Source organism: Oreochromis niloticus, linkage group LG4, assembly GCF_001858045.2.
Source record: "Oreochromis niloticus isolate F11D_XX linkage group LG4, O_niloticus_UMD_NMBU, whole genome shotgun sequence".
NCBI classification, from domain to species: Eukaryota; Metazoa; Chordata; class Actinopteri; order Cichliformes; family Cichlidae; genus Oreochromis; species Oreochromis niloticus.
In genome coordinates this window covers 3,489,714-3,512,764 of record NC_031969.2, presented here as the reverse complement: position 1 = coordinate 3,512,764, position 23,051 = coordinate 3,489,714, and the positions used below count along the sequence as shown (strand labels likewise).

The 23,051-nt window shown below is 40.0% G+C and overlaps 3 protein-coding genes across 8 annotated transcripts in view; all 3 read right to left on the bottom strand.

The window, feature by feature from the left end:
• Positions 1 to 1,389: 1,389 nt before the first annotated feature.
• Positions 1,390 to 11,569, bottom strand: aldh3b1 (aldehyde dehydrogenase 3 family, member B1). Its single transcript, XM_003446390.5, has 11 exons — positions 11,176 to 11,569; positions 10,078 to 10,248; positions 9,656 to 9,766; positions 8,720 to 8,840; positions 8,161 to 8,246; positions 7,953 to 8,034; positions 7,301 to 7,693; positions 3,132 to 3,298; positions 2,942 to 3,041; positions 2,658 to 2,859; positions 1,390 to 2,254 (listed from the first exon to the last, which is right to left on the bottom strand). Exons 2-10 carry the CDS (start codon positions 10,237 to 10,239, stop codon positions 2,675 to 2,677), a joined length of 1,407 nt encoding a protein of 468 aa, XP_003446438.1. The 5' UTR covers positions 10,240 to 10,248; positions 11,176 to 11,569; the 3' UTR covers positions 1,390 to 2,254; positions 2,658 to 2,674.
• A 229-nt stretch (positions 11,570 to 11,798) lies between these two features.
• Positions 11,799 to 19,576, bottom strand: LOC100700281 (serine/threonine-protein phosphatase 4 catalytic subunit B). Of its 4 annotated transcripts, none has more exons than XM_019358321.2 (10): positions 19,415 to 19,563; positions 19,284 to 19,333; positions 18,488 to 18,768; positions 17,021 to 17,072; positions 16,882 to 16,932; positions 15,263 to 15,364; positions 14,977 to 15,150; positions 14,726 to 14,852; positions 14,410 to 14,599; positions 11,799 to 12,782 (listed from the first exon to the last, which is right to left on the bottom strand). In XM_019358321.2, the coding sequence occupies exons 3-10, from the start codon at positions 18,595 to 18,597 to the stop codon at positions 12,653 to 12,655; spliced, it is 936 nt and encodes a 311-aa protein (XP_019213866.1). In that variant the 5' UTR covers positions 18,598 to 18,768; positions 19,284 to 19,333; positions 19,415 to 19,563; the 3' UTR covers positions 11,799 to 12,652. The 4 variants fall into 4 exon arrangements, with proteins under 4 accessions (XP_019213866.1, XP_013127552.1, XP_005468666.1 ...); XM_013272098.3 differs by having other exon boundaries at positions 19,450 to 19,553; XM_005468609.4 differs by lacking the exon at positions 19,284 to 19,333 and having other exon boundaries at positions 19,450 to 19,576.
• Positions 19,577 to 20,436: 860 nt separating this feature from the next.
• Positions 20,437 to 23,051, bottom strand: part of LOC100689844 (battenin) — a 37,292-nt gene continuing 34,677 nt past the window's right edge. For all 3 annotated transcript variants that reach the window (XM_025906684.1, XM_019358323.2, XM_019358322.2), the window contains one exon: positions 20,437 to 22,832. In XM_025906684.1, the coding sequence (XP_025762469.1) occupies positions 22,716 to 22,832 (117 nt within the window). In that variant the 3' untranslated portion in view covers positions 20,437 to 22,715. The remainder of the gene's footprint in view (positions 22,833 to 23,051) is intronic.

Below are 23,051 nucleotides of genomic sequence, written 5' to 3'. Positions count from 1 at the left end.
TTTAAAAGTTTAAATGTCTGAGCTTTGAAAGACACGGTGTTGGAAAGAGAAGAACGATGGCGACGTTTTGAGGGTAAAATGATGTCTGTAGAGCAAACACTGTGGACACAGCAGCAGTTGAAAGAGAAATGTTTAAGATGAATCTTGGCACAGTGAGAGACAGAGCTCGTTAGGCAGGCAGGTGTGAGCCTGGTTGCTATAGTGACTGCACCCAATGGCTCCATACACACGCTCACAGACATGCACCTCACTTTTGCTGCTTAAAATGAACAGAAAAGTCAGCCCCAAACAAATCGCTCCCAAATGAAAAGTACATGTCATATTGACAAAATTCTTTCACCGTGAGCGCCAGCAATGTCCAGTCTACCAAATTCTCAGTTTTCATGCCTGTGGAGTTTATTATATGGACGTGGTGACAGTGGAAAGACACCATGCTCTTTTGATTTTCAAACGAACCTTCTGAGCCATTTTAACATTAGAGTCTATGGAAGAGTTGGAGGGAGGAGGCTGTGCATTGGTGACATTTATGAAAGAACCATAACATCTAGTACAATAGTAAACACATTGGATGAAAGAGGACACCGATGGCTACGTTTTGAGGGTAAAATCATACCTGTAGACCAAACGCTGCGGACACAGCAGCAGTTTTAAAAAAGATTTTAAGATTAATTTTTTTGCTCCTCTCACTAGCAGTTGAGCTGTCTCACTCTAGCCCCAACATTCCGTCCCATACACACCCATTATAAACTCTGAAACGGCTGAAAAAACAGCATGAAACTTAAACTGGAACTGAAGAAAAAGTATAATAGATATTGAAAAGATAAATACAAGTTGAATAGTTGAATGTCTTGTCTTTGTTTTAAAGTTTGAATGGTGGCTCTACGTCAATGTATGTGGAAGTAGATACAGTTTGAAGAGGAGTAAGTTGAATGAGAATTTGAAGGGTCTCCCCATTGAAATACATGGGAAATTTTTGTTGAAAAAAGTTGAACAATTTTAAAAATATAAATGTTATAAATGAAAAAAAAAATACAAGCAGTCATGTCCAAAAGAAGAGGACATGGTGTGAGCCTGGTTGCTATAGTGACTGCACCCAATGGCTCCATACACACGCTCACAGACATGCACCTCACTTTTGCTGCCTAAAATGAACAGAAAAGTCAGCCCGAAACAAATCGCTCCCAAATGAAAACTACATGTCGTATTGACAAAATTCTTTCACTGTGAGAGAGAAAAGTTTGTACTCATGTCTGCCACATCATGAATTTAACCCCAACAACTCTGTGCGTGTGTAGCTACAGGTGACTCCTGTGATTTTAAAAATAGAAGTGTGTGTATAGGCCTCTCTAGCTGTGAGTTCTTGTCTCAATCACTATTTGCAAGTCTTACTGAAGATGATGTTCACTTTTAATAATGTTCCCTATTTGGAGAGTATTATTACATATGCTCATTGTCAATGCAATGACATTAGTCATTGTACAGTATTACAATTCTGATACATTTCTAACATACAAACACACAGCAAACATCATTTTGAACAAAAAAAAGTCACTTTTATAAAACATTCAGAAAAAGCTCTATCAGATAAACATGGCCAACACCGATTTGGTCTCTGATACATTCTCCCTTCATAATATAAAGATTATGAGAGACAATAATTGTAATTTTTTTTTCTTTCCTTTTTTTTGTTTTTTAAGGCTGTTTGACACGTTTTTTTTAAAACATTAACCTGACATGTCAGATGTTTTTCAAAACTGTTAGAAAGGCAGGAACTTTTCAAAAAGTACTTGGCACGTGACTTCAAGAATCTCAGTCTGGTACAGTCTAACAGGCCAAGTTAAACCACAGGACTAATACAGCACAGTTTGTAGAGGTAGGACAACAAAGAGGGGAAAAAAGGCAACAAGAAGCATCTTTGATTACTCGCTTTGAAAGCTGGTAAGTCAGTAATGCAGTTAACATTTCAGCAAATAGTTTGTGCAGAAAATGAGCACTTTGGGAAAAGCCCTTACAAAAGGAAACAATCATACGTTTATCATGTGCATCATCACACCTAAGACATGCCTGATACTGCCACAGGCATAAGAATCCAGTGAGGTAAATAAAACGTCCTCTTTGTTGGGTAACAAAATAAATTTAGAAGAGCTGACTATTTCTTTTTCTGCTTCAATACTAAAATGATTTATTTAAATGCAACTTTATTCATTTTTGAATGAACCTTGACAACATGCAGTGCTCAGTCCAGATGGAGGATCTGTAAAAGCAACAGAAATATTATGAGTATAGCAATAGAGTCATGAACCTTAATAAGAAAATTGTCTATTTAGAGCCATTATTAACAAAAATGAGTTATTTAATAAAAACCGCATAAAAGTAAGTAAGCTGGTGTAATTTTTGTACATCTTAGCAGACTGGTGGATGCAGAAAATATAATCGAAGCTTAAGCCTTTGGGACTGACTCCTTCATGGATAAGTCAAACCACAATGAATTTTGATGTCATTACAAATAACTAAGAAACTCAAAGCAACTTCTTAAACATCTAAACTGTTATTAAGTTAGATACAAATGTCTTAACATCTAAATACTAAGTACTAAGGCTTACTACAAAAACCTTAATGTGAACCGTTACTCATCATCATCTCTCGCTCTCACTCACACTCTTCCTGCCGGTTATCACATGATTGAGCAGCTCTTGGGCGAGGTGGTCCAGCGCAGCCAGCTCAACTTTTCATCGCTATACGGTGGGTAGCGCAGGGCGTTAAGTTTTTCCAAAGCCCAACCACGCAGCATGACTGCTCGCCGGTGACTGAATGCCTCAAAGCCCCAGTGACCATGGTAGTGACCAAATCCACTGTTTCCTGGATGGACGAAGTGAACACTGGTTATGCATATGACTGCATCTCTTACATCTCTTTCTTAGCAGGCCAGCCTGACACATACCTACACCTCCAAAGGGCAGGCCTGGCAGGGCCATGTGGACAATTCCATCATTAGAGCAGAATCCTCCACTGCTTGAATTTTCCAGCACCTTCTTCACCACCTTAAAGAAATAATGACAATGTTAGCTAAAAGACTAAATGTTATAAATGTTAAGGCAGAAAGTGGAGGTTGCCAAGTTCTGTGTTCTTACAGAGGATTCATCTGAGAAAACATAAAAGGCCAGAGGCTTCTCTTTTCTTTTGGTTAATTTGATGCTTTCCTCCAGAGACTCAATTGTGAGGATCGGCAGGATGGGGCCAAAGATCTCCTCCTCCATTAGAGCATCATCTTCAGCTACATCCACCACTACTGTGGGAGCTGTGGAAAGATTAGGACAAAATATTTTTTTATATATTCATTGTTTTCAGTCAAGGAAATTCAGACTCAAGCTACTTTATAGAAAAGTGTGACAAAAAAGGATGCAAGGAATGAGATGAGATGGAGGCAGTGATGACCTGTAAAGGATGCAGTCAAAAGAAGAACAACATAATGATCTCACTGACAAAAATAATGAAGTGTGTTACCCATGTAACCTGGTTTCTGTTAGTAACTTGGGTACTAAAATACACATGAATCCATTTGTTTGGTTTTTGTTTGTGCTTTTCCCCCTTTGATTCAGATTTTACTAAAATTTTTATATGTAGTTATGTTTGAGTCTTTACTAAGCTAACTACAATGCAGTTTAAAAATAATCATGTTTTATTGCCCAACTCTGCTCAGATCTGCTGGTTGTTGTTTGTTCCATGTTGCCAGCAGGAAAGTTGTAGAGCACCCTGTGGTGGACAAACTTTGCAAAATCAACATGCATAACTTGGTTGAAGGGTGTTTCTCCTGTCTGTTTACTTTTTACATTCTCATTTAATCACTCATCATGGTAATAACGGCGTTACTTTTTCCAGTAATGAGTAATCTAACTAATTAGTATTTCTACCATTACAACGCCGTTACTAACAAGAAAATGCAGTGCGGTCCTGTTACTATTTTTCAACAGACGGCTGAAGCTGTGTTCAGCTTACCGCATGCAAATAATCTGGGCGCTACAGCTTTAAGCAGCTGCGCGCGCTCCCGCAGACGGCAATCACTTTCTGGCACACGATCATTTTTTGGCACAACACCTGGAGCTGAGGGGGCAAAACAATCGCATGAGTGCTGCTGTTTGACTGAGGAACAATAAAGTAGTCGTGGTAAGCCAATCACACGACCACTTTAAAATGATAAAGCAACAAGGTGATATATACCAGTTTTTAAATTGTGTTGATAGGCCACGTAAAACCAGAGTCATGATAAACAATATATACGCGTGTTTTTCCCTGAGTGGTTTTATCACATTTACTGTCTAAGGACAGCGCTAGCAAGCACTCTCTGCTTATGAGCAAAAAAAAAAAACCAAAACAAAAAACAGCCCGTTCGTGTTGGTGGAAAAATGCACCATGTCGACCAATCAAAAAAAATGATATGGCAACATGACATTTGGTTGTTTAGGAGTGACGGCGAGAGAGAGAGAGCGAGAGAAAGACAGCAGGAAGAGAGAGAGAGAGAGTTTTGAGATGTGAGAGATTTGTGACATTTAGCGTGTTTGGAGTGTGTAGTTAATGTGTTGTCTTGTGTAGTTAGTGTGTGGTGTTGTGGATAGTTTTGTGCTGTGTGTCAGAACAATGAGGTGACTGCTGTCTCCAGGTAGAAACAGGAGCAGTGATACACCTGCTGTTGTCAGGCCTGCAGGTATCAGGCTGTGATGTTCTCCTTAATAATGGACAGAAATTATTTTTTGAGAGTGGCACAAATAATTTGTGTGGCATCTTATTGAATGCAGAACACCTGATTGTTCTGTAAATAGTTTGAAATGGTTATTAAAAAAAAAAAAAAAGGGCAAAAGGTAAAATGGCTGCAAATAACTTGATTTGCAAAACTTGTGCATATGATTTTAAAATTGACAATTTATATTTGCATTTAAAGTTATGAAATATGATTCAATAAACATGTTTGTGGTTGTTACAGTAAAAAATATAACTTTTTCTACTCCGATTTTGTGTTTTGTTTTTTTTGTTTTTTTTAGATCAATTGTGTCAATACAGTATGTCAACATGAAAATATAACTGTAAATTCAGACACGTGAGGTTGTGCTGAAAAGAATGATACCAAACAAGGCAAAGAAATAGTTTTTAAAGGTGAAACGTAGAGGGAAAATCAAAAGTGGTTAAAAATGGCCAATTATAACCTGGACCCCACAGGGTTAAACTTTTTTTTTTTTTTTTTTTTTTTTTGTAGTAACGCAATAGTTACTTTTCAAGTAATTAATTACTTTTAGAATCTTGTAACTCAGTTACCAACTCAGTTACTTTTTTGAAGAAGTAACTAGTAACTATAATTAATTACTTTTTCAAAGTAACTTGCCCAACACTGCTCATCATACCAATACATCTCCAAATAGCTAATGTCAGCCAATATATCAGCCCCATCAATACACTGGTCACACTAATATAAAGAGTGCTTTAAGAAAAAGTGAGACTATTTAAACACTACATTACCAATAGTATTCACTGTCCCATCCAAGTCATTTAATTCAGGTGTTCCAATCACTTTCATGGCAAGGTGGATAAAATCAAGCACTTTTACTTCATTTGTGAAAGAATGAGTCGCTCTCAGGAGCTCAGGGAATTGCAGTGTGTTACCGTGATAGGATGCCACCTTTGCAACAAGTCCAGTCATGAAATTTCCTCACTACTAAAAATATTCCACAGTCAACTGTGGCATTATAACCAAGTTGGAGCTAATAGGAACAACAGCAGGTCAGCCCCAAAGTGGTAGGCCATAAAAAAATAACAACTGAGGTCCATAGTGCACAGAGGTCACCACGTTTCTACAGAGTCAACCGTTACAGAGCCCCAAACTTCATGTGGTGTTCACCACCCTGCCACTGGACTCTAAAGCAGTGGAGATTTGTTCTCTGGAGAGACGAATCACACTTCTCTGTCACTAGGAGAATGGTACTGGTCTGATTGCACTGTGCCAAGTGTAAAGTTTGGTGGAGGGGGAATTATGGTGTAGTGTTTTTCAGAACTTGGATTCAGTCCCTTAGTTCTAGTGAAAGGAACTCTTAATGCTTCAGCAGAACAAGATATTTTGAACAATTTCATGCTCCAGTTTTGTGGGAACAGTTTTGGGATGGCCCCTTCCTGTTACAACATCACTAACAGTGCACAAAGCAATTTCCATAAAGATATGGATGACTCCGTTTGGTGTCTAAGAACTGCACAGAGTCCTGACCTCAACCCAAAAGAACACCTTTGAGAAGAATTATGTAGAGCGGAGAGTGCGAGTCAGGCCTTCTCACGCAACATCAGTCTCTGACCTCACAAATGTGCTTCTGAGAGAATGGTCAAAAATTCCCAGAAACACACTGCTAAACTTGTGGAAGTTAGATCTGCAAAGGTTAGGCTGATGTCATTTTCAACCATATGGATTGAAATTGGGATGTCACTCAAGTTCATATGCATGTGAAAGCAGACAAGCAAATACTTCTGGCAATATAGTACAGGTCTCAAAGCTGAAAGGCAATTTCTTTTTCTAGGTAAAAGCAGTGCAATGCTAACTCTGGGCTGGGAGAGCGACTTTTTCACAACAAGAATTTCACATGAGAAAATGCTGAATAAACCTTCCCTACATCAATAGTCAAGAAGACTGTTGATTTCCTCTTTTTGTTTTTCCTTGAAACATTAAGTAAAAGTGTGATCTACACACCGATCAGCCACAACAATGAACAAAAACTAGGAAAAGGTAATGTTCTGTGGAGAAATCCTGGGTCCTGACATTGATGTTTATTTACTTTGACTTGTACCACCTACCTAAACATTTTTGTAGACCCAACAGACCTTGCCATGGTAATGGCACTCCCCGATGGCAGCAGTCTCCCCCAGTAGGACAATGTGTCCCATCACACCAGAGAAACTGTTCAAGACCGGTTCAACATGACAAAGAATTTAAGTGTTGACCTGGCCTCCTCACTTTCCAGATCCGAATCCAACTGTGCACCAATGGGAAAGGCTGGAACAAGCCCGATCCACAGGCCCTACCCTGCAACCGCCAGGACCCAAAGGATCGGCTACCAATGTCCCGATACCAGACAGAGATTACTTGTCCACGCCCCAACGGGTCAGAGCTGGTGGAAAGAGAGGACCTACACAATATTAGGCAGGTATTCTTAATGTTGTGGCCGACTGGTGTAACATTTTTTGTATTGTTTATTTAAAAGTAAATGTATACCAGCTAATATACGGTCTTATTCCAAACACCAAATCCTCAAAATACTTTTTAACCCACCTATGTACCTATCCTTCTCATCGTGCTCTCCTCCCACAACGACCTTGCCCTTGGTCCTGTTGAGCAGTCCCATCAGACGAGTCCAGTGTTTAGGTGTTACAATGCGTGACATATCGGGGCTCTTCTGAATGTCACTGCCGTAGAAGTCCTCCAGGACCTGGCGCAACGCAGGCACCAGGGCATCACGAGTGGCTTTCGAGCACAGAACGTAATCCGGTGCCACACAGCTCTGGCCAGCATTGAAAAACTTAGCCCACACCAAGCGGTGAGCAGCAGCAGTGGCATTCACCCGACCATATATTAAGCAGGGGCACTTGCCTCCCAGCTCCAAGGTCACTGGGGTCAAGTGGACTGCAGCAGCCTGGAGGACGACACGTGCCACAGCCTGAGAACCTAACAAAGACGGGTGAAGAGTCAGTTCCCAGAACGGAAAAGGATAATCTACATTTCAGTGTTACTAAGCCAACCAGGGAAAAGAGGAGAGAATTGTGTGTCACTTTACAATTGGAGGACACTATTGTCATGCCGTATTAGTCAGTTCATAATTAACTAATAATCATCTAAACCTCTAAACAGTACAGTGAAGCTTTGGGTTTTGGCTATGTACAATTCCTGACATTTGATCCATACGTGTGTTCTCTGAGGTTTTTACCCGTGTAGAAAATGTGGTCAAATCGATTCTTCAGAAGGGCTTGGGTCTCCTTTGGTCCACCGCGAACAACTGCATAACAGTCCTGTCAACAGTCATATCGTCACTGTCACATTCACTGTGCCAATCTCTAATCATAACAATTGTGAAAAACTCATTTGTCTGTGACTTCTGGCTGATATTATCATTTATTTTCTAACAGTTATTTCACCTTAGACAGATATTTGGGCATGAGCTCTGTTATCAGATTATCTGTGGCGGCGCTGACTTCGGAGGGCTTGATGACCACACAGTTTCCTAATCAAAGACATCAATAACAGGCAGCATGTAAAGGCACATGAAGTCACAGCAGTTACATTTTCATGTTTATAAAATCATTCGAGGTGGACTCTAGGACTCGTTGCCATGTTTGCAAATTCTATCAGCTCACTTTAAATCTACGGTTCGCTCTTACTTTTAGAAATATTACCAAGTTGAGTTCCACTGTGTCTATGAATTGTAAACTGTTAGTCATCCCTTTATTTCATCACATTTGAATTATTGTACTTCAAAACATCCCTAAGACGTCTGCAGATCGTTCAGAGCGCTCCTGTGAGGTATTCACATGTCACACACGCACACCACCACACCCCTCCCCTTTACATTTTTCCTGAGCTAGCATTAAATCTCTGAAGTTAACTCACTCCAGGTACCTGCTTTTACGTTATTGTCACCAATTTTAATGTTGCCTTTAGGATTTAGTTTTGCTAAAAGCATGTTTGTGGAACTACCTGCAGCAATGGCTCCAATCATGGGTAAGATGAGAAGTTGCATGGGGTAGTTCCATGGCCCGATGATCAAAACAACTCCTAAAGGTTCCCTCCGTACAAAACAGTCATCAAGCTTTGTGGCCTGAGCAACAGAAAACATTACAAAATCAATTATGCAGCAAGAAAAGGCTTTTTAAAATGCAGGAATGCACAGATATATGAAGATATTCTGGATTGCTGTCAATTAATGCTAGACATGTACATTTTATATATTTAACATTAAAAACAGTCTGAAAACTATATGTGCCAATGAGGCACTGGCCATAAATTTCATCTCGCAAAAAATAGAAAGTAGTATGAAGAAAGCACAGCACATGTCAGTCTTACTTTATGTTGTGCCATTTTAAGAGTCTCCTTTCATGGTATCCTTGAAAACAAATATTTATTTTCTAGAGAGGAGTGGGAATTTATTTGGAGACCAGTGAGGGTCAGTGTCTTCACCTACATCTAGCTACATGGATATGAGGCCCAGCCAAAACAATGCAGCTTAGCTGGCTTATCCAGTGCCAGCCTTGTGTAGAAATAAAGCCGCTGTGCGTGTTCAAGTGGTTGACTGGTGGAAGTCAAGCACGTCGCATTTCAGTCTGTGCTCTCTTTGTTTAACAGTGATTTACTAATAAACACGTTTAGAGTGGAGTTGCTACATTCATTCTCATTATTCTGCAATGGTGAATTTCCTTTGGCACTGGCTGAAATCTCTCTGGGAGGTGCCAGGAATTTCTCTCTGCAGGAAAAAGACTGCTAGGACACAAGAGGTTCAACTTGTTTGACATGAGGAGTATTACTTGGGCCATGAAAACAGTTGTGTAATGTTTCCTTTTTTTGTTTAATTTGATCACACACACACACACACACACACACACACACACTATTAATAAGTTGTTTGTTTTAACTTACCAGGTTTTTGCTCACATACTCCGGCTGCATCCAGCTTGTGAGGTTACTGAGGGCGTAATGGAGCTCATTCATCACTATATCAACCTCAGAGAGGATGGCCTCAAATTTTGGCTATTGTGCAACAACAGCAAGAAGATTAGTGTTTATTTAAGAACAGCAGACAATGCATAAACTACTAATAAAACCATTGGTGAATTTAATCGCTAAATCCAAACTATTCTCACTGTAATGTTTTTTAAAGGAGATGTTAACCACTTCCGTACAGTTGTATTACAGGCTTTAAAATAAACTGTCATGATTGCAAAATCATCATGACAGCAAGACAAGCAAAAGCCTGAGGCTTTAGATTGCGTAATTATGTCTTGGAGAATTACAGTCATGTGTTCATGCTTTGTGTGGAACACGTGAGCACAGTCCTGTACCTTTGTGAGGTCTTTGTGCAGCGCATTTACAATCTGCTCCTCGTTGTCTTTGATCATGGACATTAGGTTGGTCAGCTGTGTCCTGCGAAACTTCTCCGGTATTGTGACACCCGATTCAAACGCTGTGCGCAACCTTTCCAAAACCTGACTCTGGCTCTCCATTTTTTCAAGCTTCACAAAAAGAAAAGAAAGAAAACAAGGATTGATTCCCTAGAAGCTGTAACGGGCAAATGCTTTGTGAAAGGTGGACATTAACTTCTCACATCTTCAACTCAGTGCACGTCGATTACTTATTCCTACTCAGAAACGTTAAACGTAATGAGAAACGTTACAAAAACTGTATTAGGTAAATGATGAATTATAGCAAATGTATGATGTGTATAAAATTTGCATTTTGAAAAGCCAACCATTGGACAGCTCTTCACATATTGTTCCTGTCAGTCTTCTGACAGAATAGTTGGCAACGATATTTAAATTTGTGTAATTACTCTGACAGCGTTTGCATGGCTACTGATGTGACAGCCCGTAATAAGGGCAGATGACTCATTAAAAAAGAGATTATGGAGCCCTGTGAGTAACAAGACCAGCGAGTCTGAGAAATTACTGTCACACACAGCTTTTAAACCCACTATTATGGATTTCGCAACATTTCACAGCGGAAATATCAAATATTTGTGTGGCGAAATGACCAGAACACTGATTTTGCGGAATTGGGAAGAAATATTAACTGTGATCATTTCCAACGGACATTCGCACGCTACTGTAGACAATGGCACGCGGACACTAACTGATAAATGCAGTCAAACAGCGCGTGCACACAAACGACGAATTATCAAACAAGAAAATGTCACATAAATATTACAGACTGGCAGATGTCCCACGCGGGATCTGTTTGTGGTTAGGCCGAAAAAAAACTTTGGCGTGGGAAGTAATTCCCGGGAGAGATGAATAATAGGTTCCAGTGTAACCATTTCTTTCAGGGTGGGAGTCAGGATTTTCTCACGATGGTTCAAACTGCTCTAACATTCATTTGCGTGAAGTAGCTAGCATTTTGCAAACAGCAGAAATAAAGCGAACACACTGCTGTGTTTAGCCTACCTGCTACTGGGCTTATCGTCTCTCCAGCTGGCAGACCTGCGAGCAGACACCGTGCCGACGAAATGTTGAAGACTGTTGACGTTTCCGGGCTTCACTCCTTTTTTTCGGAAGTACAGCCACCGGCTTTCTTTGGGAGGGGAAACGCTTTGGTCGAGCTAGAAAAACTAGCCTTAAAACTTGTCAAGCGGCAGAGGTGGCTGTTTTTAGTATACATTTCCGTGTGCGAAGCATTGACTGTATGCGAGTTAAGTGTCGCATTTATTTGGCTCAGTGGTCCCCCGCGGAGGGGTACCTTTGACGTTTTTACGGGTACAGCGGTTATTCCTGTTTTAGCTTGAATAAGACAAACTCTTGTTTAAACCTTATTTACCAAAGCCAGCCTTATGTGCCCAAGGACAACGGACGGCAAAATAAAGGTGTCCACTCTTATACTTTCACACATTTTTCATTGTCTAAACCAACAATGATGTTATTTTGACAATTAGTGTATGCTTGGATTTTGACAACGGGACTAACATCTTAGACAATGGAAGTAAGAGGATTTTTTTAGTCTGCTTTCAGTAACAAGCTGACAACTGTGGATTTATAGCAATCTTTCATAAGGAGGTGCAACTGAATTGATATATCAGCATAGATACAAAACCTTTATTTTCACAATATCAAAATTGACACACCTACAGAGAAGTGTAGATTAAAAGAAATTAAGAGGGCAATGGTTAATACATGACTCGTGTTGGGAGTCGTTACATTTCTGGTGCTAAGATGTGAGGGTGTGGAGCAGCAGCTCTTGAGAAGCTCTTGTTAAAAGGAGCACATGTGGCGGGAGACAGTTAAACAGCAAATAAAGAGAAGAGAGGGCATTTTGTTTAATCCTGGCAGCAACAATTATACAAAAATCAAAAACAGAGACAACATATGCATTGAAGGAATTTCTAAAATGATAAAACTGAAGCTTCCTACGGCTGCATACTTTAGAAAAATCATGAAAAAGGAAAACAAAAAAAACAGCACTCCTTCCAAATACTTCTAAAACTAAATGACAGTGTCTGTCACAGCAGGGGGACAAAAAAAGAGAAAAAAAAAAAAAACCAACTACTACAATTGTAGTGAAAGTTGAGCCAGGAAAGGAGAAATTCATATCTACAGTGAGGAGCAGGAGAACAAATGGAAATGGAAGGAGAGCAGAAAGAAATAGCCACCTTTATGTAGCTGAAGAGAAATGACAACAGTCATGGGCCCATTAACCACCTCGCCCTTACACCTTCCACAGTGACTGCTCTGTCAGGCTTGGGCAGTAGGGCAAAAAAATCCAGCTCTTCAAGCTGAAGCTGTGCAGGAGCTTGGCAGGGTTTGGCAGGTTTTCTGTCTCACTGCTTTGAGTTCACACTGACAGAACGGTCCAGCGGCAGGATGGAGGGCGGCTGATGTGAAACGGTACTGGAAATTTGGATGTGTCATGGCTGTCTGCTCAAAGACTTCACAGGAAATAGTCGGCTACTGGTTTCTTGGAAGGTATGCCTCTGGTCTCTTGTGGTGCTGCTTCAAATATGATGAACTCCCGCTGTAGATGCTCATCCAACTCCAAGATGGCTGCCACATTGCCACATCTGTTAGGAGAGGAACAAACAACGGATTGGTTATACTCTTCATTGGCTTCCTGTTAAATCCAGAATTGAATTCAAAATCCTGCTCCTCACATACACGGTCTTAAATAATCAGGCCCCATCTTATCTTAATGACCTTGTAGTACCATATCACCCTATTAGAGCACTTTGCTCTCACACTGCAGGCCTACTTGCTGTCCCTAGAGTATTTAAAAGTAGAATGGGAGGGAGAGCCTTCAGTTTTCAGGCCCCTCTTCTGTGGAACCAGCTTCCAGTTTGGATTTGGGAGACAGACACTATCTCTACTTTTAAGATTAGGCTTAAAACTTTCCTTTTTGCTAAAGCATATAGTTAGGGCTGGACCAGGTGACCCTGAATCCTCCCTTAGTTATGCTGCAATAGACGCAGGCTGCCGGGGATTCCCATGATGCATTGAGTTTTTCCTTTCCAGTCACCTTTCTCACTCAGTATGTGTTAATAGACCTCTCTGCATTGAATCATATCTGTTATTAACCTCTGTCTCTCTTCCACAGCATGTCTTTCATCCTGTTTTCCTTCTTTCACCCCAACCGGTCGCAGCAGATGGCCCCGCCCCTCCCTGAGCCTGGTTCTGCCGGAGGTTTCTTCCTGTTAAAAGGGAGTTTTTCCTTCCCACTGTCGCCAAAGTGCTTGCTCATAGGGGGTCATATGATTGTTGGGTTTTTCTCTGTACCTATGAAGCGCCTTGAGGCGACTTTTGTTGTGATTTGGCGCTATATAAATAAAATTGAATTGAATTATACACAAAAAGAGCCTTGTGTATATTTAATTAGCACAGTTTCAAACATTTCTTTGGTAAGAAACAAGACCGAGATGGCCTCACCAGGCCTGAGCACTGGAAACTTTTCCTTTTATCAGTCATGTAATGTATGTAATCCCATCTATTCTGATTGTCAGTGGCCTTTCATACTGCCTGTCAAAAATAGAATGAGTTATATCGACTTTATATAGACCGTGTCTCATATTTAGATCGAGGAATACTTATTTCACTGTAATTATCTTTAGTGTTTTATCACCCAAACATAGCACAATGGTATAAACTGCTCTATAGACACAAGTTTCCTTACTGCTATGCTCGTTAAAATGCATTCCCCAAAGTGAGTGTTGTTTTGCATCTATGCCAATTGGGTCAAAGCAGCAGACTGACATGTATGAAGCATTATGGGAAATCAAAATGTTACACAACGGCTTTTAATGCTTACTTGTCACAGGGGCAACCATCTCATATTTCAACAGTAGTAAGGTAAACAGAATAAATAGTCTGTTTATAAAGTAATCCGCCATGAATGGAGGCTTGACTGGCCAATTCAGCTGACGTCAGTTGATGCTAGAACAAAACTGGAACATGGTTCAACTTGTTGTACAGCAAGTCTCTACACAGCAGTAGGTATGCCTTTCCAAACATTTGCGATCTTAACATTGCCCTGCATAAGCTGTAGATTTCAATTTATAGTGCTGGAATGTCGCTGGTAATTGCTGCTAATACTGAGATAATATGATCCACCTTTGGAATATTTCAGGGACCAAATCAGTATTTACACAAGGACATCTTTCCCCACTCAATACATCTGAGATTAATGTAGCTATGTACCTGTAGCAGTAATTGGGTGCTGACCACACAGTGAGCACCGTCTCATTGAAGTGCCACTTGTAGCCTTCCATAACTAGCTGATGAGCTCGACAAATCATGTGGATGTCGTTGGCGGCATTGAACTGAGCCACTACGTCACTCCCAAATAAGTAGCCGGCACCTCTAGGACTCACCCCCCAGCCTGTGGTGTCTGAGAGCAGAGAGAATCTGGTCACAAAAACACATCCGTCATACAGTCCTTGAATTCTCCACTGCTGTTTCTTGTTAATGTCAATTTTATTTTATTTTTTTAGATGTCCAAGTGAACAGTCTGTACCTTCAGGGTCTGACCACAGGAGGTCACACATTGGTCCATCATGGGGCACTTCCTGTTTTCTATCAATGGTCCGGATCTGGTCCAGTGTCTGTATGGAGGGAGACAAGCCCCCGTGCACACAGAAAATCTACAGACACAGAATTGTATCAAAAACAAATGAAACAGCTAAGTTACACAGGGAGTTTTAAAAGCAGCAACATGTTCAGGAGAAAACACTACATATGAAGTAAGTGCTGGATGACGTATCTAACCTTCCCATCGATGATAGCAGAGAGGGACAGGTAGTCGAAAATCTCTGTGCAGTATCTCCAGACAGTGACTGAGCCATATTTGCGGAGGCACTCGTCGTAGAAGCCGTAGACCTGGGTGATCTGCCGGGACTCGTGGTTTCCCCGGATCAAGGTAATCCGGTCTGGATAGCGTACCTGGAGAGTACAACAGAGATAAAAGATGAAGAAAAGGGAGTTCTGACAACCCATGGGAAAGTAAATGTAAAAACTGTGACTGGTGCAGCTCAGCAGTGGACAGACAAACTACCTTAAGAGCTAGCAACAGAAGAAAAGTCTCCACACTGTAGAAACCTCTGTCCACAAAGTCACCCATGAACAGATAATTTGTCTCCGGGACATCTCCTCCCACCTGTCAAGCAGAAAAATGAAAAAGAAACTCTTTAACAGATGCATACTGGTAATTTTATGTGCACAAGTCTCTACATCAACAATAAATAAACTGTGACAACCACTATTAGTGCGACAGGACTGTATCAAACTAAACCTCAATCAGCTCCCCAACTCACAAACAGGTGCCGTTTCTCAATATGCGTACTTGTGCGTACTTGCGTTCTCGTGTACTCGTGATACGTCATCAGTCGGAGACCAAGTACTGTTCCAATTCGAAGTACGCATCAAACCGAGAACGCGAAAAAGTCCCGGATGTGTTCTCGCTCCGCCCGTTTTATCGAGCATGCATCGCTGGTGACTTGTGTGGACTTGGTACAGCTAAATACCCCAGAATGCATTTCGTCCGAAACTCAGACAAAGGCCGTTTCTCAATTCTCAAGTACGTGAGTACGTACTCGCGTTCTCGGTGAGTCCGTACTCCCGTGCGTTCTCGGCCAGTACGTACTCGCCGAGAACGCGAGTATGTATTCACGTACTTGAGAATTGAGAAACGGCAATAGCTTCCAAGACTGCAATGCACCAAGATTGAACTGTACCTTATCTCAAAATATCACCTCACATGAGATTAGTAAAAGAAACTAGCATCAATTCAATATTTGGACCACAAATCGGTCCAATACTGACTCAGAAAGCAATACTGGGTATCGATACATAGGAGCAGCAGTGTACTGCTTGCACAGTGTGGAGGGAAGCTGACAGTAAAGAATTAGTTATTTGCAGGTGTTTCATGCCTTTGACACCAACAGGTGTTTGTGCGTTTCCAATAGTTTTTCAGGTAACCCCCAACAGCAGATCTGAACTGAAAAGTTCCAATAATGCTTTCCTTGTTGGCTTCTCTCTTTCACCCACTCTAACTCTTCATTACGTCTGCTGTAATTCTTATTAAAGCCTCTACTGGAGGATTTATGGCAACATAAAATGATGCCAAGTTTCCCGTCAGCTCCACTGTGAGTGGGTGAGGAGGTGTACTCACAGGAAGAGCCATGAAAGGAGAAACTAGGATGTCCATAAATAACAGCAGTATGAAATGAGACTCATGCATATTTTAGCTAAAAAAATAAAAATGGACCCCCCCCCATACACACACATTTTACTAATACCTTTTCACTAGATTTATATTCTTAAATATATTTATTGATGAATTTAGGAGCGCAGTGTGAAAGCTGAGCGTCTCGTTGCCTTACACATAAAGAACGATACCCAGATTTTCCTCAGAATTAGGAATACGAATTATTCATTTAATACAGTTATGGAATCAGTATTCGGTATGGTCACACACTCAAACTCAAGGCAACAGTATCAAATTTAAAAAGCTGCATTTATTTCTAATAACCAACTGGGTTTAGTAGTGCTGTGCAGGATTGCAAATCAGCAACAGAAAAACATCTCTGTCCAGTATCATACTTAAACATTGAAATATAACCCAATGACAACCAAAAGAGATTTTAAAAACAAACAAAAAGAAAAAAAACTTACTCTAAAAAGTTCTTTCAAGTCATAGAACTGACCATGTATATCTCCACAAACCTGTAAGAAATAACAGGAGAAACATTATTACCACATTTAACTGACATTCAGGCAAATTCGGAGACAACAGTGAGTAGATGTTACTTACCGTAACAGGAGAATCTACTCTCTGGACATTGCTTTCTTCAACCAAAATCTCTCTAAAGGAATAAAAATATGTGTATTTATTAAGAAACAAATAATGCACAATAATACAGCACAAGAATAGCAGCAGAACATAAAATAAAACAATCCTTGAGTTACAGACAAGCACCCCCTAGTGGCCACATCGACTGTTTCCTAGTGTGACTCCAGAAACACAGCTGATGGGTGATGTAACAACCCAGACCAACAGGTCTGTCACATTATCACAAACAAAATTTGACTGCAACTTGAAAAATATCCAACCTAAACAGATCGATTTTTTGCCATCACCTCTGAAGCCCAGTGACAGCTTCTGGCGTGGCCCATCAACTAAGCTCCTCCACCAACCACAATAATCTTTTCAAATTAAGATCAGATTGATCAAATTGTGTCTCCATCATCCTTATCTGAGTTACTTGATTATTTAATAATATCCAGGAGCAGCTGATTGGCTAACAAAGGTCAGTCAGGATAAGGCTCCATTTAATGAGCCCGTATGGCAGTTTGCATCCAGTAGACTTATCCCAGTTCTTCCTAGTTCACAATGGGCCTGTGATTGGTCTTGCCTTATCCTATAATGATCGTAGCCCAAATATGTGTTTCTATTTTTTTCCCGGACTCCTCCAAGATCTTCAATCTTGATTAAACTTAGCCTATAAACTACCTAGAGTCCTAAAATTCAATTCTATTATATTTGTATAGCACCAAATAACAACAACACTGCCCTTAAAGTGCTTGATACAGTAAAGATCCTGTCAGATCCCCAGAGAAAACAATCAAATGGGCCTCTATGAGCAAGCACTTGACAGTGGGATTCGTAACATTTATATGGTGATTGATTAAAATATTAACTTTAAATAAAAAATATTGTGTTGTTTACTGTGCATTTGTGTATAGAAACCGCATGATCAAGGCCTACCCAACATACCCAGTAGCATGTTCATATGCACAGTGCACAGACATTTAACAGTCACCAGAGGATTTAGGTTTTAACAACTCGTAAACTATTCCTGTTATATATTGTTAGTAGATAAATATATTTTCTTTAAAATTCTTAGCTGTAACTGTTCAGAGTCTGATGCAGGTCTTGCTAGTCTAGTTAATCAATTTTTGGCATCTGTAAAACTCTGCCAAATCAAACATGCGGTGCTTGCCCATGTAGTGACCCCTTTGCCGAAGTAGCCATTGGTCTACATATAGTCAAGACAAAGAGGCTGCCCCATTACTTTTGAACATTACATATAAATATATTTAGGCTCCACTAAATTTCACCCCTCTGAAAGTATGTTTTAATTCGCAATCCTGAAGATTTTCCTTCCCGTTCTTTAAGTATGCAAATATAAGACAACAGCTAAACAGTTTTCTGCCTTGAATCAAGAGTGTATAATTGATGAAATAAAAGTACTGTTGGTCCAAGCACACCGATTCTTACCTAGCTTTGGCACACAGTGCTTTGACTTCATTTTCCTTGATGAGCTCACAGCGTCTGAGCTGCTCTATCTGTCGGTCCAGATCACTGATGTCCCCCATTGTCACACACATAGGGAGAGCTGCTCACACACCAGGCACACACTCCTCTTCTCACACACTGGGCTCGCTTAAATATGTGGCTCCGAGAGCGAACAGCCAAAACAATAACTTCCTCGAAAGCAGCCGGGGGGCTTCAGCTCTTAAACGTCAGGGTATTGCTACGACGATGCTCGGAGTGACGAACTGCAGACAGAAAACATAAATGAGGTTATTCAACCGAAGTAATTCCGAGCTAAACATCGCAATAACAACCTGGTAGGCGGATAATCCAGTTTAGTTAACGTCTGCTGTGTGATAAATAAGACCCGATCGTACATAGAAATTCCTAACTAAACGCCAATTTAACACACCACTATGAGTGTGTCATAACACTAGTTTGTACACATCTAACATAAAAGTAGTCTTCCACAGAAAACTGATGTTATTCGTTAGGGAATGTAAGGCCTCGGGGCGTAGCAGTAAGCTAATATTAGCACGCTAGCTTACATCACAGCTAACGACGTCAGCGAACAACTGATTCTTTGATAACTTAGCCAACCATTTTGTTTGGGAAATTGAACAGATGCTTCACAAAAATGTCTGACAGTCGATACCAACAAACTACACATAATCTATGTGCTGGAAAAAAACAATGAGTTAAGCGTAGTTGAAATGTTGCATGTTAGCGGGCTAATCGATGCCGACCTGGGCTAACTTACTTGGTTTTCGGCGTCAACGCTGGTTACTGCTAATGTCGCCAGTAAGCTAGCTAATGCGAACAACACAATTTAAAAACGACTCAACTCGAATAACCAAAAACAGCAAGCAAACGAAATGTTAAAGAACCAACGTTAATATGTTTCAGTCCATAGATAGTCGGCTCACTCGCTGTTCACTGGCCCCTCTTCTTCCCCCGGTCTCGTCTTTGCCGGTTTACGCCTGCCGTGCTCATGAACACTTGCAGGTCGGCTGTAACTTCCGGTATAGGAAGCGCACTACCCAGTCTACTCAAGCCGACATTCACTGTAGTGGTAATTTACAGATCGCTTACTAGTCCATCCCAAATACAGAATATCATGAAAAAGTTTACTTTTGTTTTCTGTTTTTAAGTGATTATTTTTTAAAATAAACTCTAAATTCATTGTATGTAAAGTATTTCAAAACCCTTTCTTAGAATTTTGGTCAAGTTTAAGGACACGATATAAAGTCAGAAATACAGTATTTAATTTCGAGCCATCCTATGGCCCCACAATAAGCAAGCAGGTTCATGTGGGTCTGGTGCAGTGTGGACTGAGCAGAGGTCAAAAGCAGGCCAAAAGCAGGCCTTGGCTGTCCGATCCCCTGGAAAAGAAATATTCTAATATTTTAATACAGGATTTCTGATTACCCTCACCTATAAACCATTATCATTGAAAGCAAACAAATATTGAAATACTGAAATATTTGACTTGTAATGAAGGTATCATATACCCTTTTAATTTAATTATAAAGAATTAAAGTTTTTGTGTGATGGTCTGTGCTCCACTATGAAATGTAATGTAGTTCAAGTAGAAGTTTAACATGAAACGTGTGTTATGCAACAGTAACCTACATTATACATTTTAATTCATTTTGGCTTAGAAACGTCACCTATAGCTTTGGGATACTGCCGTATAAATTCTCCACTCTACAACCATTTATCTGATATATTAGGCACAAAAAGTGGACAGCAGAGAAAATACTGCAGATTGCTGACTATAGCAACCTTACTTTTTCCCCCAAATGATTTTGAATGAAATATTAGGTCAATAAATGGTTTAGGAACCACCCCAGTTAAACACCAACCTATGTTATCTTATATCACTAGAAGTAATAAAGCACAACACATTCCAGTTTCTTACACATACACTTTATATCAAAGAAAAAATAAGTACAATTAGAAATGTCATTGCTCTCTGTGCAAGAAAGGACAACCACATGTTTATAGCTAACTGGCAGTCTAGCAAAGTCAGTGAACCTCATTTCTGATTTCCTGTAAAATTTGATTTGAAGCAAGCTGAAGATTAAAAAACAATATTACGTTGTAACAAGGTTCTTCCAGTTAAGCTTTAGCATTAGCTTTATGTGGTCATTAGAATGTCAGTAGGACTGTGCCTGTCGGTCTGCGTTTGAGTGTTCAGAAGAAAACAGGACACATGAATCAAGTATTTAAGGACATAAATTGCATTCCAAGAAAAGAAAACAAATTCAACAGTCCACAATGTTACAAGAAAAATAACAAAAGTGCTTCCAAGAATTTTAGCAAAATACATGTCAGCATGACGGCATGAGCAACCTCTATTTTCTTTATTTTACAACAAAAATATTAAAATCAACTTTGTTTCACATCTCAGCCATTCCCAGGTGTTCTGTGCTCCACCTGCAGTGACGAACTGTGCCACAGTTTAACAAGCAGTCTTTCGTTAGAATCAAAAAAGTCACAGCTAAGCAAAATGATGTCAAGCTGCACATGATAAACATCACAAAAACAAATCTGTGTGTGACATTGTTTTTGTACAAATCTGAAACAAGTGGCATTTTAAAGCTCTGAATGCTCTCCTGGTATTAAAACCTATAAAAGAAGGCATTTTTGCTCATTTTGTTACATATACTCATTATGGACATGAATGTGATGGTAATTTTGGACTTTTAATCATTTCTTTGAATTGTTCTCTTCCCAGAGAGGAATGATTTTACAGCATGCATCTGCAAAAAAAGACTTTAAAAATGAGAATTGGGTGCACATGGTTGAATTTATTTTGGAAAAATTTGCACCTCAATCAGGCATAATTCTGACGTTATATTTGACCATTATTCTTCTCTTGGTTTCCTGGTACCAACCTGGATTTTAAGCATAGTCCACAATTTTTCAGTAAGATTGAAGTCACCTATGTCAAAAAAATAATGAAAATCCCAAATTTCAGATTCATTTCCATGATGAGTGTTTGCAAACGTTTGACTACAACTGAAATAGGAAAGTAATCTCTGCTATTTATGTATTAACATGAATGAAACTTAACTATAGAACTAATAATTATAGAAGACACTTACTGAGAGCCCTCAGGCTTCAGCATTATATTTACTCACAGGTTCTTCAAATAATAATAATAATAATGTATACCTTATTGATCACCGTGGGGAAATTCCTCTCATGTAACCCATTCACTCAGTGAAGCAGTGGGCAGCCACCAATCTAGTGCCCGGAGAGCAGTACCTTGCTCAGGGTAGCTGGTCAGTGGATTCAAACCCCCGACCTTGCGATCATGGGGCGACAACTCTACCTACTGAGCTATCCTTGCCCCCTGAAATCAATAGTTTTATAATTTCACCTCCCAAAAATATAATTGCAGCATTCAGTGACTGAGCTCCCTGACTTTTAAAATAGTTTGAAAATAGTAATGGCACATCCTAGCTGAGTAGTCATTCATAGCACTGTTTCTGAGCCCAGAGCTCAGTTTGAGGAATTAATTTTAAAATGAAGGTCAGTAAAATAACAGTTTAGATTTTAAGGTAAATGTTAGTGTTGAAGGTTGGTGTGCAGTGATTTCCTACACAATACTGGCTGCCTGGTCGCAGCTCAGAGATACTTAATACTTTAAGATGACTCTTTAGTTACAACAATTAAAACAAAGTAAAATTACTCTGATTACATCTCCTGTTCTGTGACTTTAAAATGTGTTGCATTTATATTTCTTTTATTCATTATGTCAAATTGAAATATATCCCGATCTTGTTTCACATTGAAAGCTTTTGTTCTGTGAACCACTGGAAGGTTTTTCATGAAGGAAAGCCACAAAGAAACTGGTCATCAAAACAACACATGAATATTTTCTGTCCTATCGGTTTTGTTGATCTGTGTTTCAGGTTTACCTTCTGTGATCGTAGGTAGGATGTTATTGATATTATTTGATCTCTGGCTGAAGGTAAAAAAAATCCTTTTTTGGACTCTGGGCTTTCTATAAAGTTCACTTGCTGGTATCTATAAATGCAGCAAGTACAGGATGTGGAGTCAATGACTTCATATTGACATTTTTATGTAATGTCTGCTTTTTGTCTCCAACCCAGTTCCGATTTAAAAATCGAACGCACCCACGTTTTGCTTACTCATCGTGCTGGTCAGTGTGTGGGCTTGGTTATAATGAACAGAAGTAAGTGTGGACAGGAAGAGATATGAGTCCAGCCACAGTTATGCCCAGGCTGTCTCCAACGCTGGCAGCAGCCATGGAGAACTCCCTGTGTCTGTCTTCAGTCTGTAGGAGAAAAGAGAAGACACTCTGAGATGGATGCATACTTACTGTAGGATGAAAACAGCTCAACAGTGCACAGCTGCTTCTGTAATGACCTCCTGAATCTCCTAAAATAATCAAGCTGACATTTGCCGAGTGTGTATGCATCCGTGAATAGATTGAAAATGAAATGCAGCTGTGCACAGAGGTCGAAGAACAGAAAATATGCAATTGTCCAGGTTC

Bases quoted from the DNA above. Each gene is read 5' to 3' on its own strand.
- aldh3b1 (XM_003446390.5), bottom strand. From the start codon at position 10,239: ATGGAGAGCCAGAGTCAGGTTTTGGAAAGGTTGCGCACAGCGTTTGAA. The intron at 8,035-8,160 runs GTGAAATAACTG...GACTGTTGACAG, and splicing joins TGCCCAAATATCTGTCTAAG to GACTGTTATGCAGTTGTTCG. The intron at 7,694-7,952 runs GTAAAAACCTCA...CGTCTTTGTTAG, and splicing joins TGACCACATTTTCTACACGG to GTTCTCAGGCTGTGGCACGT.
- LOC100700281 (XM_005468609.4), bottom strand. From the start codon at position 18,597: ATGTGTGTGACAATGGGGGACATCAGTGATCTGGACCGACAGATAGAG. The intron at 16,933-17,020 runs GTAAGTAACATC...TATTTCTTACAG, and splicing joins GAGTAGATTCTCCTGTTACG to GTTTGTGGAGATATACATGG. The intron at 15,151-15,262 runs GTAGTTTGTCTG...TGTACTCTCCAG, and splicing joins TTCTGTTGCTAGCTCTTAAG to GTACGCTATCCAGACCGGAT.